The sequence below is a fragment of the Epinephelus lanceolatus genome, chromosome 15, assembly GCF_041903045.1.
Source record: "Epinephelus lanceolatus isolate andai-2023 chromosome 15, ASM4190304v1, whole genome shotgun sequence".
NCBI lineage: Eukaryota > Metazoa > Chordata > Actinopteri > Perciformes > Serranidae > Epinephelus > Epinephelus lanceolatus.
In genome coordinates this window covers 1,306,319-1,329,895 of record NC_135748.1, presented here as the reverse complement: position 1 = coordinate 1,329,895, position 23,577 = coordinate 1,306,319, and the positions used below count along the sequence as shown (strand labels likewise).

The 23,577-nt window shown below is 41.5% G+C and overlaps 1 protein-coding gene across 11 annotated transcripts in view; it reads left to right on the top strand.

The window, feature by feature from the left end:
* adck1 (aarF domain containing kinase 1) overlaps positions 1-23,577 on the top strand; it is a 443,325-nt gene that overhangs the window by 205,833 nt on the left and 213,915 nt on the right. For all 11 annotated transcript variants that reach the window (XR_013493314.1, XM_078174854.1, XM_033643007.2 and 8 more), the window contains 2 exons: positions 14,877-14,993; positions 21,281-21,430. Coding sequence is in view for 10 of the 11 variants with exons in the window: in XM_078174854.1 (XP_078030980.1) it covers positions 14,877-14,993; positions 21,281-21,430 (267 nt within the window). In the remaining variant the exon portion in view is untranslated. The remainder of the gene's footprint in view (positions 1-14,876; positions 14,994-21,280; positions 21,431-23,577) is intronic.

Genomic DNA, 23,577 nt, shown 5'->3' with positions numbered 1-23,577 from the left:
GTTCTCCATACTCGACCAAGGTAGTGCATACCATCAGGGGTTTGTTGATGAGTCCTCCAGGCATCTGACGGCTTTTAGCACTCCTTGGGGGCTGTATGAGTGGATCCGCCTCCCATTTGGCTTGACCAATGCTCCGGCTGCTTTTCAGAGATGCATGGAAGGTGTCCTTGACGGTCTGAGGGACGAATGCTGTTCTCCATATTTGGACGACTTACTCTGTTTTTTCCAAAACATTCCAGGAACACGTCAAAGATCTTAGGAGGGTTTTTCACCGTTTGCAGGAGCATGGTGTTAAGTTACGCCCCAAGAAATGTGAGCTTTTCAAGCGTCAAGTGAGATATGTTGGGCGCCTGGTGACAAGTGAGGGAGTTCAGATAGATCCTAAAGACCTAGAGGCAGTGCTTCATTTGAAGGAGAGGGAACCAAAGAATGTAGGAGAGGTTCGAGCTCTGTTGGGGTTCTTAGGGTATTATCAATCATTCATTCAGGACTTCTCCAGAATAGCCCGGCCGCTGTTTAAGCTCCAAGAGAGTCATGTTGAGTCCGGTGAGCAAACTGTTACATGTCAGCCCACCAAAACTACCCCAAAGAATAACAAAACTGGCCAAATGCCATCTCGAACACCCGTCCAATGTACTCCCAAACACAGTGCTGTAGTATCTCGCCTTGTTGACATGCTAACCAACCCCCCCATTTGGCCTACCCTGACTTCAATTTGCTGTTTGTATTACACACTGACGCATCTAACGACAGCCTAGGAGCCATGCTCTATCAGGAGCAAGGGAGTAAGCTACGTGTTATTGCTTACGGTTCGCGGACACTCACGCCTGCTGAAAAAAATGATCACCTTCATTCAAACAAGCTTGAGTTCCTCACGTTAAAATGGGCAATCTGTGATAAGTTTAGGGATTACCTTTACTATGCGCCCACGTTCACCGTTTACACAGACAATAACCCCCTTACTTATGTGTTGAGCACAGCCAAATTGAACGTGGTTGGCCACTGTTAGCTGATTTCCATTTCACCATCAAATACAGGCCAGGCAAGGCGAATACTGATGCTGACACCCTGTCACGTTATCCGGTGAAGCTCCACGATCACATACAGGAGTATACTGAGGTCATGCCCCCAGATGTTGTCTCTGCCATATGGCAGGGTGACAAGGTGATGAGAGATAAGGACGTGCCATGGTTGGCAGCATTGCAGCTGTGTACAAGTGATGACAACTCACCTTACACCAGTACACCCATGTTCACTCCAGAGGACATCAAGTCCGCCCAGAAAGGGGATACATCTATCTGTGAGGTGATGACACTAAAACGGAATGGATGGAAACCTAACGATAAAGACAAGAGACAAATGGGACCGGAAACACGGAGACTGATACATGAGTGGAGCAGACTCATGTTGGACAAGGACATTCTGTACAGGCAGACAGGACAACATAAACAACTTGTTCTCCCCAGTACACTCAAGTAAACTGTGCTCAAACATCTGCATAATGACATGGGGCATGTGGGGGCAGACAAAGTCATCCACCTGGCGAGACAGAGATTTTACTGGCCCTTCATACAGCGATAAATCGAAAACTATGTCATTCGCCAATGCTCATGTATTAAGCAGAAATGACCTACCATTCCAGAGAAAGCACCAATGGGTTCAATTACAACTAGTGCCCCTTTTGAGCTCATCTCTGTTGACTACTTGCACCTCGAACCAAGTAAAGGAGGATACGAATACATCTTAGTCCTAGTAGATCACTTTACTCGTTTTGCTCAAGCTTATCCAACTAAGAACAAGTCGGGCAAAACAGCAGCTGAGAAAATCTTCTCTGACTTTATTCCACGCTTTGGGTACCCTCAAAAACTTCACCATGATCAGGGCCAGGAATTCGAGAACAGCCTATTCCAACGTCTTCAACAGCTGGCTGGGATCAGCCATTCTCGAGCGACCCCCTATCACCCTCAGGGGAACCCCGTTGAGTGCCTGAATAGGACACTTCTCCAGATGCTCCACACACTGCAGGAGGAGAGGAAAGCAGAGTGGAAAGACCACCTTCCACATATAGTCTATGCTTATAATGTTACCAAACACAAAGCAACGGGCTATTCACCTTTCTTCCTCCTCTTTGGCAGAGCACCCCAGTTGCCCATCGATTTGCTGTTCGGCCTTGAACCTGAGCAGCAGTCGCAGACCAAACAGGAATATGCAAGGAAATGGGCTCCGCGGATGCAGGAGGCATACAGGATCACCTCAGACAATAGCAAAAACAGCTCCCTGAAAGGAAAAAAATACTATCATCAAGGTGTCAAAGGAATCGTGCTGCAACCTGGTGATCATCAATTGAATTTCCCCTCGGGGATTAATAAAGTATATAAAATTTAAAAAAAAATTAAATGTTCTCATCAGAAACCTGTCTGAGCGGGGTGGCCCAGGCAAACTTTGTGCATACTGGGAAAACAAGATCCACTGTGTTGTTGAGAGACTGGGAGATGGGCCTGTATACAGAGTTCAAGCAGATTCAGGAGACCGAACCCTCCGTGTACTGCACCGTAACCTCCTCCTGCCTGTGAACGACCTACCATTGGAACATGTTGAAAAGGACTGTCATGTACAAAAGAAACCAAAAAGACAGAGACACCATCACACACACACACACACACAGGGACGGCTGAGCAGGATGTCAGTGATTCTGCTGAGGAGGAGGAGGAATATTCATACAGCCTCCGACACTTACTTGTGTACGAAAAGAGAACAGTCAAACTCCAACCACCTCAACTCGAGCCACACAGTCAGTTGAGAGCTGTGGCACCTGAATATCAGCCCATGACTCAAGACCCCACTCAGCAACAAAACGAACCTGCTGTGATGCCAGAATTGGCACATGCACCACCACCAGCTAATGTGCCCTCATTGGTGGAACCTCAGGAACCATTACAGCGAAATGATGCTGGGGCAGATGGGAGTATGGAGGAGTTCAGAGCTACTGAATCGATCACAGAGTCAGCAGATGAGGAGGAGCTGCCCTTAAGACAGTCTACTCGAGCGGCAAGACCCCGAGATGTGTTCACATATGAGCATCTAGGACAGCCTATTTACCGACCATGGATACTGGGAGCAAACGGGATGTTTGCATGTGTGCCTCACCCCGTCCCTGCTTACCCAATAACCCCTGGAACCTGTTACTACCCTCCCCAAGCAGTGTGGACTTAGAAATATGACATAAGACTTGACTGACTGAAAGACTTGGACATTCCCATAAGACAGTTCCCAGACTATGTTGCCATACCTCATGTGACTATTTGACACGCCTCCGTTAGTTTAGTTCTAGATGTCCGGAGACATCTCTTGAAGCAGGGGAGAGTGTAAGGGACTGAGAAAATGCTCTTTGAATATAAACGTTTTAATATAAAACAAAACAGGCGCAACAGATTGAGTAAATGTTTCAATATAAAACAGACAGAAAATGTTGTGATTTAATGTGTTTTAACATAAAACAGTCACCCCCTATTTTTTATTTTTAAGATATCACATTGAGAACTGAACTAATTCAACTGACTTGAATACAGGGTGAAGTTATCCCACCAGACCAGTAGATGGAGCTCTAACGCTTCTGTGGGTTAGGCTGAGAGATATTTACCGCAAGCCCAACGTAGCGTCAGAAATAAAATGGCGCTGGCCTTGTGAAGACGCTAATCCATCGTTTCTCTCTTCATTGATCCACAGGTACCGTAAACATATGTTTAAAACTCTTTTGTTTATACTCACACAGCTGTTAGTTTTGTGTGGTTTGTGATGATTTGGTGATGTAAAAGTATTGTTTTGGTCTGTAGTTCGTGTAAAGATCACAAACACAATCCAGGTGATAGTCTGCTTCATGCAGCAACGTTAACGTAACGTCGTAAAAGTAATTTCATGTATCTCACAGTCATGATTTATCATCGTGAAATGTGGGTTTCTGTTGCTAAAAATGTTTAACTACTTACGCAGTGTTTTAAAATGAGTCAATTGTGTGCTTTGCCCTAGTGTAGCTGTTGCACTTTGGTTTAGTCGTGCCGCCACATTTTAGGTTGCATCTTGTTGACAGAATTTGTGATGGATAATATTAAGACAAGAGATTTGATGCACTAACTGTCAAACTTGTATTTTTGTTGTGAATTTGATATTTTGACATTACTGGGTTTAAGTAATGTGACAAATTCAGTTTGGTATTTTGTGTGAATTATTTATGTTTTATTTTGCACATAATGTACCTGAATTTACTTTTGAATTTACATAACTCACTGTACTTAGGTGCTTATGTGACTTATTTGAAAGATGTATTTTTTTAGTGATACAGAGTCATATAACAGAAGAAAGACAGAGTGAATGACAGATATATTTTGATTTGTGTTAGAAATAAAATGGCGCTGGCCTTGTGAAGATGCTAATCCATCGTTTCTCTCTTCATTGATCCACAGTGTTCATCTTGTGTATCACATATACCGGTCCAGATACCCCTAGGTCTGGAGCCGGTTACATCTGTGTCCTATTCTACACGTACTCTATAAATTTCACAGCCCTCTGTACAATAGATCAGCTGAAATAAATGTTTGTTGTTTATCTTGTAATAAGCCACGCCCACCTTGACCAGTCATGACCACCTTCAATATATGGCCTTAGGAATGGCCCTTCATCATACCCACCAAATTTCATAAAAATCGGTGTAGCCGTTTAGGAGATATAAACTTCCCATATTTATAGTGCCCCCCTAGTGGCCAATATTCACCAACTTCGGTTCACACCCTTACAGTCATATTCTTACTAAAGATCTCAGGTTTGGGTTTGATAGCTTTTTATTTGACAAAGACATGGAACAGTTTGCGTTTTCATAGCTAGCTACAAAAATGTGTTCATCAATAATTTATAAATTTTTTGACCAGGCAAAATTCTTTTGATAACTTTAGATCAGGTCCATCTTGTGAGTCTAGGTGCCAAGTTTCATGCAGTTCGGTCAAAATCTCTAGGAGGAGTTCGAAAAAGTAGATTTTGTAGTTTTTGCCATTTTTGGTGGGGAAAAAAGATAGGTGGAAGTGGGCGGGGCCATGCACACGTGATGCAGCTCCATTCAGGGAATCCATGGATATAAGGCTTTTGAATGTGTGACATACGTTGTGGGAGTTACATGCCAAAATGTGTTGGCCTTGATTGTAGAGCCCCCTGCAGGTGCACATAATAATAATAATAATAATAATAATAATAATAATAAATTTTATTTGTATTGCACTTTACATTTTAGCAATCTCAAAGTGCTACAGAGCAGATAAAAAAACAAACCAAAAAACAAATAAGCAATTGAAACAGTTAGAATTAATACAGTTTTAAAAAAAGAATTATTAAAAATGATTAGAAACTATAAAACAAAGCATATCACAACATAGAAGTTACATCATATAATTATGGCATGCCCTTCAAATTGTGGATGAGTGGCTGAAGTGATCAGACTCATAATATACAAAAGACAGAAAAAACTCAAGAACAAGAAAGTAAGAATAACATTAACTACTAGCTATTATGAACAAACTGGCCTGATCTAGGTTAAAGCTAAACATTATCCATGGTGACAAAGATGAAAACATTTTTTAAAATGTAAAAGTAGCTACTGGATAGACTCTGTATATTGACTGATAGCTAAGCCAAATAAACAGGGAAAAGAGACAAGAGATAACAGGGAAAAGTGCTGATAAAGAGTATGTGGGTCTGTTAGAAACCGCATACTTACCTACTACTCATACTAACTCTTTGAGTTTGTAGTGTGTTTACACTACGCAGTATGCGATTTTGAGTATGCGAGAAGTTCCCAGATGCATACTAGATTCGCCAGAAATGTTGAGTATACATCATGAGCTTACTACTCACACTCAAATTACCCAAGATGCAATGTAACGTGACGTCATCGATCGTCACTTCCTTGCCGCGAACAGGACCATAGAAAAAAGAAGCAGAAGTTATTTATTTATTTATATTTATTACTACTGTATATTATAACTTATGAAACTTTATGAAATCATTCAATTCACAACGACTTTGCTGTTCAATGATGTACATTTTTCCCTCCAATTTTCAGGCTGTGAGGTATGTTATATTGCGTTGTATATTATGATTAGATTTATAGTTGATTAAAAAGGAAACTTAAAAGGGAAACAATCCCAAGTCGATTGCGAGCATGATGTACCGAAGACGGCGGGCCGATCTTCGTCTCAGAGCTGACAAGACTCTCCGGTGAGGCATTTTGAACAGTCAAATTCCGTTAACAGGACGAGATCGGTCAAAACGGCGGTTTCAAGCTAGCTACATCAAAGGTAGGTTCGCCTCTCGTTTTCAAAGTAAAAGCACAAATTTTATCATTATGGTTTTCTGTATAAGAAAGGGCAACGGGTTTTTTATTTTGTGAAAATAACCGGAAGTGCGTTGCTCACTACGGCTAGCTTGAGTACGCCGAAATCTCCGAAATCATCCGAACAAAATTGTAAACAGCTGGTATTTGGTCAGATTTTCAACACGTTGTGGATCTAAACGGCTACTTTCTCGCCTAAAAATGTTTCAAATGTTGCTAAAGTTATATATTTAGAGCTTAAGCGAAATCAGCTTAAGGCCGGCTGATTTCGGCTTGGGCAGGAGCGAAATGCATTGTGGGTTATCATGTAGTATGCTACAGTGTAAATGGTCTGCATACTGTCTGTTGATTGAGTATGTAGTATGTAGTATGGCAGTATGTAATATGGCAGTATGTAGTATGTAGTATGTAGTATGCGGTTTCGAACACAGCATGTGTCTCTCCGCAAAACTGCCTGGATCATAATTATTTTAACCTTGGTAGTCTCTAATCCGCATAGCATGATGCCTGAACATAAGACTTTCACATTAGAATGTCCGTTCTGCCTTAGCTGAAGATTGAACTCACAACTTCTGAGACTGAGGTCCGTCTTCTATTTCACTGAGCTTGGCAAGTGACAGTTCATGTGTGGCTTCACAAATTGACTAAGTTTCTTCAGTATTGGGGCTACATTTTGGTGAAAGTTCCAAAGCTGTAGCACATATGGTTGATTTGTTATGAATTTTCAAAGTTTTGAAATTTAGAGGCTTGCTGTAGCGCCACCATCAGGACTATTGTCTTGTGTTTCCAGTTGAGGACATCTGGCATGGGACTGGACCTTTATGAAAAGTTTGGGTAGATTTCTGATATGGAAATGTTGCACAAGCTGAAGCTTGAACTCACAATCTTCAACACCAAGAACCATCCTCTAGCTCACTGAGCTAATTGGCAAACAGAAATGTTACATGTAGCTTCACAAATTGACTAAGCCAGTCACCTGTGTGCAAGACAGCAGCTGTTAGTGTGTAAAGGCAGATTTCAAACGGCTGTCAAAAATTCAGTTATTAAGACAAAAATCTGAAAATACATAAATTGCATCTAGACAGCATGGAGATGTTGGTAATTTGTTTTTAACAATGATTTATTGGCTCCATAAGTGAAAAACTGATGTTTAAAAATGCCATTTTTGCATTGACTCCAATTGTTTGCATGAGAGCGAAATTCAAAATGCTGTAAAAAAAATCAGTGTTTGAGATAAAATTCTGATATTTTCCAAACATCATCTGCCATGACTCCAAAATTTTGTCATTTTTTTAATGAACATTGAAAATGTATTTAGCAAGAATTTGCAATTATATGTTTACAATACCGTTTATAGTCAAACATTTTGATGCACTGTAGGCTCAATTTTCAATAAATCAAAAATCTGTGTGGATCGTTTGTGTAGGACAGTCTGAAGATGCTCTGTAGCAAGTTTGGTGTCAATTCAGCAAAACTTGTGGGAGGAGATAGGTTTAATAAGTTTTACAGTTTTTGAAAAAAACAGTGATGGACTTCATAATATGTAATAGGTTTAAATGTACAAAAGTTTCTTCAGTATTGGGGCTACATTTTGGTGAAAGTTGCAAATCTGTAGCACATATGGTTGATTTGTTGTGAATTTTCAAAATTTTGAACTTTAGAGGCTTGCTGTAGCACCACCATCAGGACTATTGGCCTGTTTTTGCAGCTGAGGCAATCTGGCATGGGACTGGACCTTTGTGCAAAGTTTGGTGATTTTTCGCGCATGGGAAGTATGATTTCCTTGGAAGAAGAAAAAGAAGAACATGCAGCAAAACAGCGCAATTTCAATAGGGTCCTACAGATGACTTGGAGTCATTGCTCGGGCCCTAATAAACAGAACAATTTCAATAGGGTCCTACGCGGAAGACTTGCAGTCGTCGTTCGGGCCCTAATAATAAACAGCGTGATTTCAATAGGGTCCTTCAGCCGAGGTCCCTAATAATAAACGCAACAAAAACAGTAGGGTCCTCTGCGTCCGGGTTCAGTCCCTAATAATAATGATAATAATAATGATAATAATAAACGTACCAGAATAATAATTATCTCTGTACATTTAGGCAAAATAGATCATTACATAGCGTTGTATGCCGATGACGTAATTTTGTTTCTGTCGCAGCCTGAAAAATCCATTCCATCATTATTGGGCCACATTAAAAATTTTGGATAGCTATCAGGATATACTATAAACTGGCAAAAATGTGAATTTATTCCTCTAACTGAGGACTTAGACCCCGACTTTCTCAGGAATCTACCGGTAAAAGTGACTACCCACATTAAATATCTTGGAACTACAGTCCCAAAACAATCTGATCAACTTTATACACTGAACTACAAATTTAAAGCTACAGTTGGTAATGCTGGAGAGCTAGCAAGATTTGAAAGCGGCACCTCCTCTCAGCTCCACCCCCTCCTCCCCCTCCCGTCAGTGCTCCACCCAAAGCCACGGCCCCACAAACTTGAACGCGCATCTTGCACTGCAGTAGAAGTCAGCAGGGCAGAGGAGAGCCGAGTAAAATAACAAATCCTCCCGAAGCAAACAAATAATTACCTATCCAACGGAAAGACAGCAATGTCTGCATCACTTTTCAGGCCCTTCAGCTCCCTCAGTTGCCTCCGCCGTTCAAAAGCTGCAGCGATGTTGACGTCTGGTTTGTCCTTTCACTTTATCCAAAGCCTTTTTCGTCGCAGCCTTTTCTGCCTCTGACTTTCTTTTCTCAGCCTGTTTAGTGGGGCGAGCCGTTACAAGTAACGCTGGAAGTGGTACTTTTGGCTGCATTTTCTCTGCCATTGTTCAGCAAACTCCTGCTAACTCGGTATTTCTGCTGAGGAGTGTGCTGAATATTTCCGGCAACGGTGACACGTGATAAGTGCATGCAGGGAGAAGGGAGGGAGGGACGGAGGGGGGCTCGGGCAGGACGAGACATGAAGACATCTGATTGGTTCTTTCCATTTGCACCGAATGGCAGGGATTGGTCAGAGTTTTTACAGGCTTGCAGCTGCCACAGAGTTTAGATTTTTTTCATTCCTTTTTCTGAACACATTATGTATTGACTACTCTCAGGATGGAAGGACCATTTCACCCAGTATAACAAGAAGTGTTTCTGAACAGGATTACCAACTGTAACTTTAAAAGTGATATTGAACTTTGGTGAACACTCCCTATGTCAATGATTGGCCTAATTAATGCTATAAAAATGGTGACTCTACCCAGATTTTTGTATATATTTAAGAATATACCCATTTTCCTATCTAATGTGTTTTTCAAAACAGACTCAATTATCATGCCTTTCATCTGGGGATACAAGACACATCATATAAATAAGAAGCATCTTTGCAAGTCAAAAGAATTGGGTGGACTGGTGCTCCCTCTATTCCAACATTATTATTGGGCAGCTAATGCACAAGCACTTACATATTGGCAAGGAGCTTATCCTACAGAACCTAATGACACTACCCCATCATGGCTGGCCATACAACAGGATATTACTGGTACTTCCCTCCCAGCACTACTCAATACAACAAAGAGAAACCCTGGACCATTTAAAGGGATTGGATTTATAGTAGAAAACTCATTAAGGGTGTGGTACCAAATTAAAAAAAACATTTAAACAAACAAACACTTCTATGTGTGTCCCCATTTGCCACAATCATACATTTCATCCTTCTCAATCAGATCCTGTTTTCTCTGTCTGGAAAGGGAAAGGCCTGGTCACTGTGAAAGACTTGTATATTGACAATGCTTTTTCCTCATTTTATCAACTTAAAGACAAATTTGAATTGAAACCATCTCATTTTTTCAGGTATTTACAAGTCAGGAACTATGCTAGAGTAAGCATTTCAAATTTTGAAATTTATTACTCCCCTGACAAAGTCTATTCTCTTCTAACAAAGGAACCTGAGTCCAAAAGGCTAGTGTCTATGTTTGTAAATGTATTTGTGGCTTAGACTGCTCCAAGTACACAACACCTGAGAGAGTGCTGGGAGAGGCAAATAGGCACCGTCATCTCAGAAGATGCATGGTGTGAATGTCTTCGTAGCATACACACATGTTCAACTAATTCAAGACACCAGCTAATTCAATATAAGGTTATACATAGACTCCATTAATCACGTGTGAAACTGCATTCATTTTTTTCATCCTCTTCACCACTATGTGTAAAATGCAAACAGTCTGAGGGCACACTGGCACACATGTTCTGATTCTGCACTAAACTTCTGCATTCTTGGCTGGTCTCAACAGCTCAAGACTCTTAGCCACTGGAAGGTTCTGTCAAGTCCAGTATGGGATGGTCATTGCTAAGAAAATTATTCTTAAAGTCTGGAACAAAGAGATACCTCCAAGTTTTGAAGCCTGTCTCACAGAGCTCTCAAGTACCTTGTATATGGAGAAAATTCAATTTGAGATATCAGGGAAATCAAATAGATTTCATCAGATATGGCAACCATTTCTTGATCACATCCCACAGCGGAGAGGACCCTGATGACACCTCAATGTTTTGACTGTGTTTGAATATTTAGTACAGTACTTTTTTTTTCTCTCTTTCTTTTTCTTCTTTTCCTAGCCTGCTTTGAGGGAGAGGGGTGGAAAGAAAGGGGTAATAGTTCTGGTTGTTATTTACCTTGATGTTCTGTTTTGCACATCTGAAAATGAATAAATAAAGTATTTTAAAAAAGAAAAGAATACAATACAATAAAGAGCCATGCTGTTTTAATTTAAGGTCCTCTTATTTAAAATTATACTCAATACAGTTAATAGAGGTCAGAATTTCACACAGTGTATGACAGCTTCCTCTGTGCTGCCTGTCTGCTCTAACAGAGAAAGGATGGCACTCAGAACACTGCAAATCATATTTCCTTTAATATACAGGACTGAACTTCATGTCCATTATCATTTAATTTCCTTGTGCCCTTTTTCCTAATACATATGTTTGAGAACTTTAATTAGCTGTAGTGATTGACCAAAGAAAGACATCTGGAAAAAGAAGTCTAATTCACAATGTTCAGAGATCCAGAGGTAGAACTTTGGTTTTGTCTTTTTCTCTTTCATTTGCTATTTTCGATTCTGCATTTTTCAATTGCAACAGACAAAGACGTACAACCTGGCAAAATGAAAGAAAATTCTGTTGAAATACATCCTGTCAAACTCTAGTTGGCCAGAGTGGTTGTCCAAAATTAACAGAAGGATTTTATTTTGACAGGCCATCACTCCTGCTGTGTATGTGACAAAACATATTTCTTAGAATCAAGATGACAGGTTGTATAAAAAAGTTTTTTCTACAACTACAAATAATTTCTACATACTTACAAACTGTCATTTTTCTAGCAGTTTTTGGCAGGTTAAAAAGCTCAACACCTCTTTATTTATTCTCTCAAAAACTTTGACACTACAAATAACTAATGTGAGACAACTAGGATTTGTACCCAGTTTCATTGTAAACTCTGATCTTATCCATCTCACTGTTAAGAAGCAGAAAAATAACTTAATTAAAGCCTGAATTCTTTCTTAATCTGCAACATCCTCATGCATGACTATTTACTGGAGTTTACCACCCTGTCACTTATGCAGCAGTTGAAGATAATTATGGTTTTCAATGTCTGATAGTCCACTACTAACATTTTTGTCACTTCTCGACTTGTCAACCAAAATGAAACAGAGATTTCCTCTTAATTGTTATCAAGATCTATTTTTAGGTTGTTGACAATAACATTTAGTCCTAGTTTTCTTCAGTGAAATGAACACTGAATCTTTCTCCTTCTGCCTTAATATTTTAACAACAGGCTCTTCTAAAAATGCTTCAAAGTGTGGCCTCAGAACATCTAGAAATTGTAAATAACATCTCTTCTCCCAGGTGTCTTCCCACAGGCCCTGAAAACTGCAGTCATCAAGTAACTCTTAAAAAAACAATTTAGACATATCTCTAATGGCCAATGATAGGCCCATTTTAAACCTCTGGTTTTTAAGTAAAATCATTGAAAATAAAGTTTTTCTACAGTTAAATAACTTATTGGCACTAGTTTTGATGCCTTCCAGTCAGGTTTTCAACCACACCACATCGCTAAGACTGCTGTTAAGGTCTTTAATGACATCTGCTTAAACACAGACATTGGCAGAATTTCAGTCTCAGTATTTCTGGATGCATGCTGCTGCATTGTTAATCACAACATATTACTAGACCGACTTGAAAACTGGGTGGGACTCTTTGGCACAGTACTAAACTGGTTTAATTCCTACTGAAAGGGTAGGAACTGTTTTGTGCTTTATGTAGTTATTTAGGCTGTGAGCGTTAATGCGTTGGTTGCAATACAATTAAAGTCCAATCATAACGTGCTTTTTCAAAATCTCATTTATTGCATGCTGATATTTTTGTCCCTTCAATGCACCCTAATCAAGCCACCGCAGCAACTCTTGCTTCCTGCTGCCGCAGTGATGAAAAAAAGACACAACTGCACACTTTTTTTTTTTTGTTAAAGTTTTTTTTTTAGGGCATTTTGCCTTTATTGGACAGGACAGGTAAGTGTGAAAGAGGGAGAGAGAGAGGGGGGATGACATGCAGCAAAGGGACACAGGCTGGATTCGAACCTGGGCCGCTGTACATGGGGCGCTTGCTCTATCCACTAAGCCGCCGATGCCCCACCCCACTGCACTTTTTTAATGGCTCATTTTACTTACTACTTTATAAAAAAAAAAGAAAAAGCATGTGGGAGCATCATGTGGATGTGTTTTTCCCTGTCAGAGTTTCTCCAGGAGTTGTAGTCTTAAAAGAGTTAAGTCTGACGCAGCAAACCCGACTGACTAATTGACGGACTGACTGACTGACTGGTACCAGGTGTATATATTGTAAATAATTTCTTGTCATTGAACTGCGAATATAGATGCTATTTTGTATTTTGATTTCCTGAGTTGTTTTGTGGCTATCTGTGGTAAAACCTGGAGCAGAATTTTGAGTTGTATTTTCATTTGTTGGTTAAAAACTGGACTGGGACTGAACTGGGAAGGGTTATCAGGAAAACTAAAAAAACAAAATCAGTAGACTGAACTCTTGAGGTTATGGCACAATTTTTCCGCACACACTCACATTAAAATTGCTTTGTGTGCTGAATGAATACACCTTTTGAACTGAACTGATCTGTGGTGTGTTAGTTTGTGCAGCACTGGTTTTTGGTGATATATTTCATCATTTGGTGTGTGCTCAAAACTGCTTTGAAACGCAAAATGCAAAAAGTTTATACATGCAATAAAAAAAATGTAATTTATCTTGATTAGCTATTGGAAATTCAGCAATTAATCGTAATTAAAAAATAAATTGTTTGACAGCCCTAGCAATTATACATCTGAGCTGTAGTTCCCCTAGGCTCCATTCTGGGACCTCTTCTCTTCTTCATTTTTCCACTGGTTCGGATTATGGAAAACAACAAAACATGTCACCATAATTATGCAGACCACACACAAATTTACATAACCATCTCACCAAGTAAGTGTAGTGATCAGATCAATGATTGGATGTGCCACAATTTTCTTCAGTCAAACAAAGACAAAACTGAGGTCAGGAGGAACAATTAAAAGTCAATGCAGTTTCTATTGGCAATGTTAAAAACCACAGACCAAGCCAGAAATCTTGGTGTAGTCATGGACTCAGATCTGAATTTCAAAGGACAATTACAAAGTCAGCCTACTTTCACCTTGACAACATGTCATGGATAAAAGGACTTGTGTCTCAGTAGGATTTGGAAACATTTGTCCATGCATGTATCTTCAGTAGACTTGACAACTGTAATAGTGTTTTTAAAGGTCTCCCTAAAAAATTAGTAAGACAGCTGCAGCTGATTTAGACTCTGCTGCTGGAGTCCTCACAATTACCAAGAAAGCGGATCACATCTCTTTAGTTCTGATGTCTTTACACTGGCTTCCTGTCTGCAAGAGAAATGATTTTAAAAGAACTACTGTTGGTTTATAAAGCACTGAATGGTTTAGGGACGACATACATTTCTGAACTTCTGCTACAGTATGAACCATCCAGACCTCTCAGGTCATCTAAGACAGGTCTGCCTTCTGTTCCCAGAATCAAGACGAAACATGCAGGAGCAACGTTTAGTTTTTCTATGCATTACATATCTGGAATAAACTCTCAGAAAACTGCAGGTTCTGCTGAAACTCAGCTCTTAAACATCAACACTGAAGACTTTTTTTTTGCTGCTGCTTTTTCATTAAACCATATATTTATCCATTTCTTTAACCAGACTTTTTTCTTGTATTTTAAATGTAGTACATTTCAGCTTGTTTTGATTGTCTATTCTCTTGTTCTTGAATAGTGTTTTTACCTGTATTTAAATGTCCTTTTAAAATGAGTTTCTTTTGCACCCTATCCCCAATGCTTTTAATGTTTTATGTATAGCACTTTGAATTGCCTTGTTGCTGAAATGTGCTAAATAAATAAACTTGCCCTACCTTGCCATACAGGTTCCCATGATCCACTGGGATCTGTCCACAAAGAGGATCCTGACCATGGAGTTTGTTGAGGGGGGGCAGGTCAATGAGAGGGACTACATGAAGAAACACGGCATCAATGTCAACGAGGTACTGCATTCATCTTTTAGTACTTCCAATGCACTTCCCATTACGGTGAATACTGCAACTCAGACGTTGGCCTGTGTCCTGATTCTCGCCCTGAGCCCATCGTCCTTTGGGGCCGACTATCTTGGGCTCCATGGGGTGAAAAAATTACATATGTGCACCTGCAGGGGGCGCTACAATCAAGGCCAACGCCTTTTGGCATGTAACTCCCACACCGTATGTCGCACATTCAAAAGCCTTATATTTATGGATTTCCTGAATGGAGCTGCATCATGTGTGCATGGCCCCGCCCACTTCTGCCTAACTTTTTTCCTGCCGAAAATGGCAAAAACTGCAAAATCTACTTTTTCGAACTCCTCCTGGAGATTTAGATCGAACTGCATGAAAACATGAGACCTTGATGATACTTAAAAATTAAACTTTTGAGTTTTCATCAAGCGCTGTCACCGTGGCGCCGCCTTGTTCGCCATTAAACACGATGTTGTTTGAAGGGACAAGGGATGCTTGAAAACTCACCAAACATGGCATACACATCACGGGTCGCAAGTCCTGTTGTCTGATGTGATTTTTGTGCTTTGATGCACCAAGATGGCTCAACAGCGCCCCCTAGAATATTTCAATTAAGCAGCCCCCAAAGCTGCTTTGACCTGCATGTATGAAACTTGGTAGGCATCTGTAACACTCCATCACGTACAAAACAGCCTCTTGGAGCCATGCTCTAAACCCAACAGGAAGTCCACCATTTTGAATTTACTTGTGCCACTTTTGTGCATTTTTGCCCATTTCCAGGGCTTGTAAATTAACAAACTTGTCCTACAGATTTAATGAGATTTGCTCCAAACTTGGTTTATGTGAGCTTGACTACTTTGTGACCAAAAGTTATTACAGGATCTGCCCAATGTTGAATGGCGTGCCTGCTGCGGAGTGTTGAATTTTGAGGTCTCGCCATGAAAAACGAAAGTGCTGTAACTTTGGCGTAAATGGTCCGATACCCACCAAACTGCACATGATTCATATTTGTCCCACCCTGAACACATTTATATGACAATATTCCGTGATAGTCATAGCGCCACCTAGTGGTGAAAGGAAGTACTTCTTACCAGACACTTATCTTTGGATTAACCTGAAATTTCAGTGCTGTGTTGTGTATTTGATGTTCACAAACATGACATATCATTAGTGTCTACGCGTGCTGCGGAGTGTTGAATTTTGAGGTCTCGCCATTAAAAAAGAAACTGCAATAACTTTGGCATAAACGGTCCGATATCCATCAAACTTCACTTGATTCATAGTATTCCTGCCCTGAAAACATTTATATGACCATATTTCCTGATAGTCATAGTGCCACCTAGTGGTGATAGGAAGTAGGTCTCAAACACTTACCTTTTGATTTATCTGAAAGTTAAATGCTGTGGTGTGTATTTGATGTATAAAAACATGATGTATAATTCGTGCGCTCTCCAACTCCCTCTAGCGGAAAGAGGAAGTGATACAAAATGTGAAATATGTAATTCCAGCACTGTATCAGGGATATGCCAAGTCACTCCTGCATGTGATGTCTAACTTTGACAGAAATGAATTGACACGTCAGAAGACGTCCTGCCAGCCCCCCCAAGTTGCGTGAAGGTGCGAGGGCCCGTTCATCGCTGCTTGCAGCTTTAATTAGGGCCCGAGCACCTAGCGGTGCAAGGACCCTATTGAAATGCAAGGATTTATTATTATTATTATTATTATTATAATTATTATCATTATTATTATTATTAGGGCTCCTCCCACCGAGGTCGGTGATGGAAGGAATTATTATTAGGGCCCAAGCGATGACGAAGTCGTCTGCGGAGAACCCTATTGAAATTGCGCTGTTCATTATTATTAGGACCCGAGCACCTAGCGGTCCGAGGACCCTATTGAAATCGTGCTGTTTATTAGGGCCCAAGCGACGACGAAGTCGTCCATGAGGACCCTATTGTAATCACGCTGTATATTATTATTAGGGCCCGAGCACCTAGCGGTCCAAGGACCCTACTGAAATCGTGCTGTTTATTAGGGCCCGAGTGACGACGAAGTCGTCCGCGGAGGACCCTATTAGAATTGTGCTGTTTATTATTATTATTATTGTTCTTGCAACATTTCATGCCCCAGTTTCGCCCCTTTCCCAAATTTCAAAATGCTTCTAACTTTCCACATTCGTCTGGCCACATCCGAAATTCGATATTTTTGGGCGGTTGCACATGGTCAATGCAAAATGCCAAAATAGCACCCCCTACAAATTTTCAAAAACCCCTCCCCATTGGGGTTAGTTTGTCGTAGGCAAACGAAATTTGGTACACACATGTATCATACCGAGATGCACAAAAAAGTCTCCTGACGTCATGGTAAAATCCCAACAGGAAGTCAGCCATTTTGTTTTGAATTTTTTCGTTACAGTGATTTCCACAACTTAAATTTGAACGATCTCCTCCAAGAGATTTCATCCGATCGACTTCAAATTTGCTACAGATCATCCTGAGAACATGCTGATCAAAAGTTATTAAAGGCTATTCTCTATGTCAAGGGGCGTGGCCGCTAGGGCGTGACAAATTTTGGCGACTTTTCATTTTCTTGCCATCAAATTTCGAACGGCTCTCCTGCCCACATACTTGATCTCAGCAGTTTCAAACTTGCTGGACATAATGATGGCTCCGCCCCGAACGCCCCGATATGTTAATATCCCACCTTACTCATAGTGCCCCCCGGTGGTAACAGGAAGTGACCAGTTTTTACTTTAACATGTACTAATGCCACAAACTTGACAGCATCAACTTTATTCCACTTCTAATGCATGCATAACAAGTTGGTGAAGCTACCTTATGAACGCTGTGAAGCTACGTCTAATGGTGTCCATGTGGCAACGACCTCATATCCTCATGAAAATTGATACACAGGTCAAGAATGGCGAGCTCTTACATCTGATAGGGGCGTCGCCCATGGGGGGGACAAAACTCCTCTATAGCGCCCCCTTGAAATTTTCAAAAACCCCTCCCCATAGGCTTTTTTTTGGAGTAGGAACATGAAAATTGGTATACATGTGTATGTTGTCCAGACGCACATAAAAGTCTGTGGCACCAATGGTCTACTCCAAACAGGAAGTCAACCATTTTGATTTTGACTTGTCATTTTGGTGTGATTTCCACATGTTGTATTTTAACGAACTAGTCCTAGGGATTTCACCCAATCGACTTCAAATTTTTGAAAGATCATCCAGAAACCATGCTGATCAAAAGTTATTAAAAGCTTTTCTCTATGTCAAAGGGCGTGGCTGCTATGGCACCTCCCTCGCCAACAAATATGTTTGGCTTTTTGATGGCTTCAGCGACCTCATATCCTCATGAAAATTGATACACAGGTCAAGAATGGCAAGCTCTTGCATCTGATAGGGGCTTCGCCCATGGGGGGGACAAAATGTCTCTATAGCAAACCCTAGAAATTTTCAAAAACCCTCCACATAGGGTTTTTTTTGGAGTTGGAACATGAAAATTGGTACACATGTGTATGTTGTGCAGACGCACGTAAAAGCCTCTTGCACCAATGGTCTACTCTAAACAGGAAGTCGGCCATTTTGATTTTGACTTGTCATTTTGGCGTGATTTCCACATGTTGTATTTTAACAAACTCCTCCTAGGGATTTCATCCAGTCAACTTCAACTGTTTTACAGATCATCCAGAGACCATGCTGATCAAAAGTTATTAAAAGCTTTTCTCTATGTCAAGGGGTGTGGCCGCTATGGCGCCTCCCTCTCCACCAAATACGTTTGGCTTTTTGATGGCTTCAGCTACCTCATATCCTCATGAAAATTGACACACAGGTCAAGAATGGCGAGCTCTTATATCTGATAGGGGCGTCGCCCATGGGGGGGACAAAATGCCTCTATAGCGCCCCCTTGAAATTTTCAAAAACCCCTCCCCATAGGGTTTTTTTTTGGAGTTGGAACATGAAAATTGGTATACATGTGTATGTTGTCCAAACGCACATAAAAGTCTCTGGCACCAATGGTCTACTCCAAACAGGAAGTCGGCCATTTTGATTTTGACTTGTCATTTTGGCGTGATATTTTAACGAACTAGTCCTAGGGATTTCATCCAATCGACTTCAGATTTTTTACAGATCATCCAGAGACCATGCTGATCAAAAGTTGTGCTCTGCATGTCTGTCGGTCAAAGGGTGTGGCTACTATGGCGCTGCCATTTTTGATCGATCGCCATGCATATTCAAGCAGCTCTCTCTCCCACATAATTCGTCCAAACTGCTTCAAAATTTCTGTACATGATAAGAGTCCCGCCCTCAACGCCTCCATATGCTCGTAGGCAATCTCGCTCATGGCACCCCCTTGTGGAGACAGGAAATGCCATCTTTTACACTGAGAAACACCAACCTCAAGCTCCTGACCTGATCAGCTACATTTTGCGGCCACATGACAATCAAGTTGATGAATCTCCACAGTGACACATGTGTCCTGTCATGTTGCAGGCCGCGGCAGTGGCGACTTTTCATCCTTCGCCACGGAATATCAACTTGATATAAATCCTTCATATATTGTCCGATTTGCTCGAAATTTCACGTGTGATGAGGGTCCACCCCTGAACGCACCTGCCGACATCTGGTTACGCTCATGCCGCCCCATTGTGGAATCAGGAAATGCCCTATTATACACTGACATTGTCCAATTTGCTCGAAACTTCACGTGTGATGACAGTCCACCCCTAAACGCACATGCCCCCATCTGGTTACGCTCATGCCGACCCCTTGTGGAAACAGGAAATGCCCTATTATACATTGACATTGTACGATTTGCTCAAAACTTCATGTGTGATGACGGTCCACCCCTGAACGCACCTGCCCACATCTGGTCACGCTCATAGCGCCACCTAGTGGATGAACGAAACATTGCATTTTTTCGCTCCTGCCAGGTTTTTTCTCCCTTCTCGCTTCGCGCCACAGCCCCCGTGTGTTTCAGGCCCCCGCGGTTGCATGGGGGAGCAAGGGCCCGATCACAGCTGCTTGCAGCTTTAATTATTATTATTATTGGTAGGAAGTTATAACAGAGGAATATATTTGCCGTTTTAATATCAAGAACACTTTCGTGTTTTTGTGTGTATACAGGACGTTGTTGAATCAGGGAACCCATGTGTCCACCACGACAAAGTATCCTAATTGACTAATTACGTTAGCATTAGTGACGAGTAGAGCTAAAAATGCTTTACAGAGATTGTTACAGTGTGTTACAGGGCGCACAAGAGAGGATTCATGATTTATTATTATTATTTTTTAATTACTATACCACAAAAGACTCTTCACTTGACATTGCTTTCTGCAGTGTCTGTCATTTACGAACCTGGCAACCTGTAGAATTGAAGAGTGGAGCAAAAGCGGGCGAGTGTGAGTGCGACACCTACTGACCGGGAAGTATGAATCCTATATCTATCACTTTTAAGCTGTTCGTTTACTAAATCTAAAGGTAGAAGAGATTTAAAAAATAAATAAAAAATTGACAGCCTTTTTACGTTATTACCCTTGAGTGATTTGAATCGCTGCCTGTGCACAATCTTTATTCTCAAAAATGCATCAGTTTTTACTGATTATACAATATTTCAAATATGAAAAGTCAAATGTGTTTATTCTATGAGATGGATGGGTGATGGATAAGAAATTTTGGATGGGCATGATATGGAAAACTAATACATCCAGTCAGTCCTCATTTTGATGAATAATTGAACAAATTCAATGAACCTCAGTTATTTGAATATAGGTTTACTACCGCAGACATACAAAAAACTTTGACTAACATTACTTTTGCTCAGCTTTATACAGTATGTCCCAAATTATACAGAATCATATATAATCATGCCACCGGGAGGGAGGCAAAACAGTATGCAGCCCTCGGTCAGTACAGTTTCTCATCCATGTTTACCATGGGAGTCAAGTCTTACTGTACCTCTGAACACCCATGGCCTCCTCACATAAAGTGTGCTCAGTGTGATGGACTCTGAGGCCTCTCAAAATACCAAACCATGACAATGCAGAAATCAAACATTCCTTCATGTGAAATAAATTTCTACCAGAGTGTATTAATCATTAATAATGATACAATAACAAACCAATATTGTCACATTTAGTAAAAGTGAGACCATAGCAATTAGATCAAATATTCTAAACTTGGGGTGGTTTATTTATATTTTTGAGCTCTATTTTCTCTTAAAATTCATTTTTGTTCATTTTTGCATTTTTCCTTTTTTTCCTTTCATCTCCTCAACAGATCTCAGAGAACCTGGGTAAGATGTACAGTGAAATGATCTTTGTCCATGGCTTTGTTCATTGTGACCCGCACCCAGGCAACGTGTTGGTTCGAAAGTGTACCCAGAGCAATAAGACTGAGATCATCCTTCTTGATCACGGCCTTTATCAGGTGAGAAATCTCCAGGCTGCCTGCATAGAAAGAAAATACCATGTATTCTAATGTGACAGTCTTTTTCATACTGCTGGCTTAGGCCTTGAGTACATGGGTAGAGCAGCATACACAGTCAAGATGCACATAAAAAACTTGCCACACACACTTCCACAGGCAGACACACACCTTTATTTGCTACAGCAGGATAAAAGCTTTTTGATAAACAACTCATTTGATGTTGTTCTCAGCAGAGTGCAGTATGCTGTGTTTGAATTGGTGCAGCACAGCCTTATTCACACAGGCATATATGAGTATTCTCATGTTCTACGCACACACACAAACACCCGCAGGCTGATGGGGACATCCACAGGTCTGACATGAGCTTCTTTAGTGTTTATTCCTGTATTTCCTGTCTGTGGTGTTTCACTTTCTTTCGCCCTTGGCTTTGTGACAGTATTTTGTCAAAGACAACTGATTTTGGATTACAGACATTGGATTATACATGACTGAGATACATTTGGTTCTTGACCACTGCCCAGCTGTGATGACGATTTTTGAATACGGACCTGAAAGATGACACCGGTGAGCAAGCTAGCTAACTAGGCTAGCTGGTCTAGCTGTGGCTGTACTACAGACTGTTGTGGCTATTGTAACTGTACCTGACTTGACTGGTATTTACAGACATTATTCAAATAAAGGCCCCAGACTGCGACCAAGTGCACTCAGTATTTTAGTTTGGTTCCAGTGTCAGTCTTTGGGTGGGATGGGTGGGGTGATGACTTTGACGGCCTGGGGGAAGAAGCTGTTAATGAGTCCGGCTGTTCTGGCTTTAATAGAGCGGTATCTCTTTCCAGAGGGGAGGGGTGAGAATAGGGAATGACCGGGTTGAGTGGGGTCTGTGCTGAGGTTTCTGGCCTTGCTGAGAGGTCGGCCAGTGTAAGTGTCTTTGAGGGGGGGCAGTATGGTCCCGATGATCTTCTCTGCGGTCCTCACCACCAGCTGTAGGTCCTTCCTGTCCTCTGCGGTGCAGTTGGTGAACCACACTGTGCAGCAGTAGGTCAGGATGGACTCGATGGAGGTCCTGTAAAAGTTAACCAGCAGTGGGCAGGGGAGGTGGGCCTGCTTTAACTTCCTGAGGAAGTAATGTCGCTGGTGGGCCTTCCTCACCTGATAGGAGGTGTGGACAGACCAGGTGAGGTTGACCGAAATGTGGAGACCAAGGAATTTAAAGCTCTCCACCCTCTCAACTTCCTCTCCTTTGATGGAGAGGGTGGGGGGCTCAGTCTTTTTGGATTTTCTGAAATCCACAATAATTTCCTTGGTTTTGGCTGTGTTGAGGTCCAGGTTGTTATGGAGGCACCAGTCTGTCAGGCGTTCGACCTCCTCCCTGTAGGCTGACTCATCGTTGTTCCTAATCAGTCCTACAATGGTGGTGTCATCAGCGAACTTGACGATGGTGTTTGTGGGGTGGATGGGGGAACAGTCATGGTTGAAGAGGGAGAAGAGGAGGGGGCTGAGGACACACCCCTGTGGTGTTCTGGTGTTAAGGATGAGTGTGGAGGAAGTGCAGTCTCCCATCCTGACGTGCTGAGGTCCTGTTCCTGAGGAAGTCCAGTATCCATGTGCACAGTGAACTGCCTAAGCCCAGGCTGGTCAGTTTCAGGACCAGTTTTTGGGGGATGACTGTGTTGAATGCGGAGCTGAATCCACAAACAGCATCCTTACATAAGTGTTGCTCTGGTCCAGGTGAGTGAGGGCTGTGTGGAGTGCCATCATGACAGCATCCTCTGTTGACCTATTAGTTCGGTATGCAAATTGATGTTGGTCAAGGTCAACAGGGATGGCAGACTTGATGGAGGGGAGGATGAGTCTCTCAAAACACTTCGCAATGATGTGCGTGAGAGCCACTGGGTGGTAGTTGTTCAGGCAGTTGTGCCCAGGGATGCCATCTGGGCCTGACACTTTCCTCGCGTTGAGTCTGCGCAGAGTGGCAGTAGTACGTAGTGTGATGTATACACTGTCATCACGTAAAGTCTGCGAGGGCAGAGACTGCAAGCGGCTGAGACAGCCCTCTACTGTTTCACTCGAAACGTTCAACTATTTCTGCTGTCATATTCATATATATGTCATATAAGTTTACTTACTAATTATCTCAGTCAGATAGA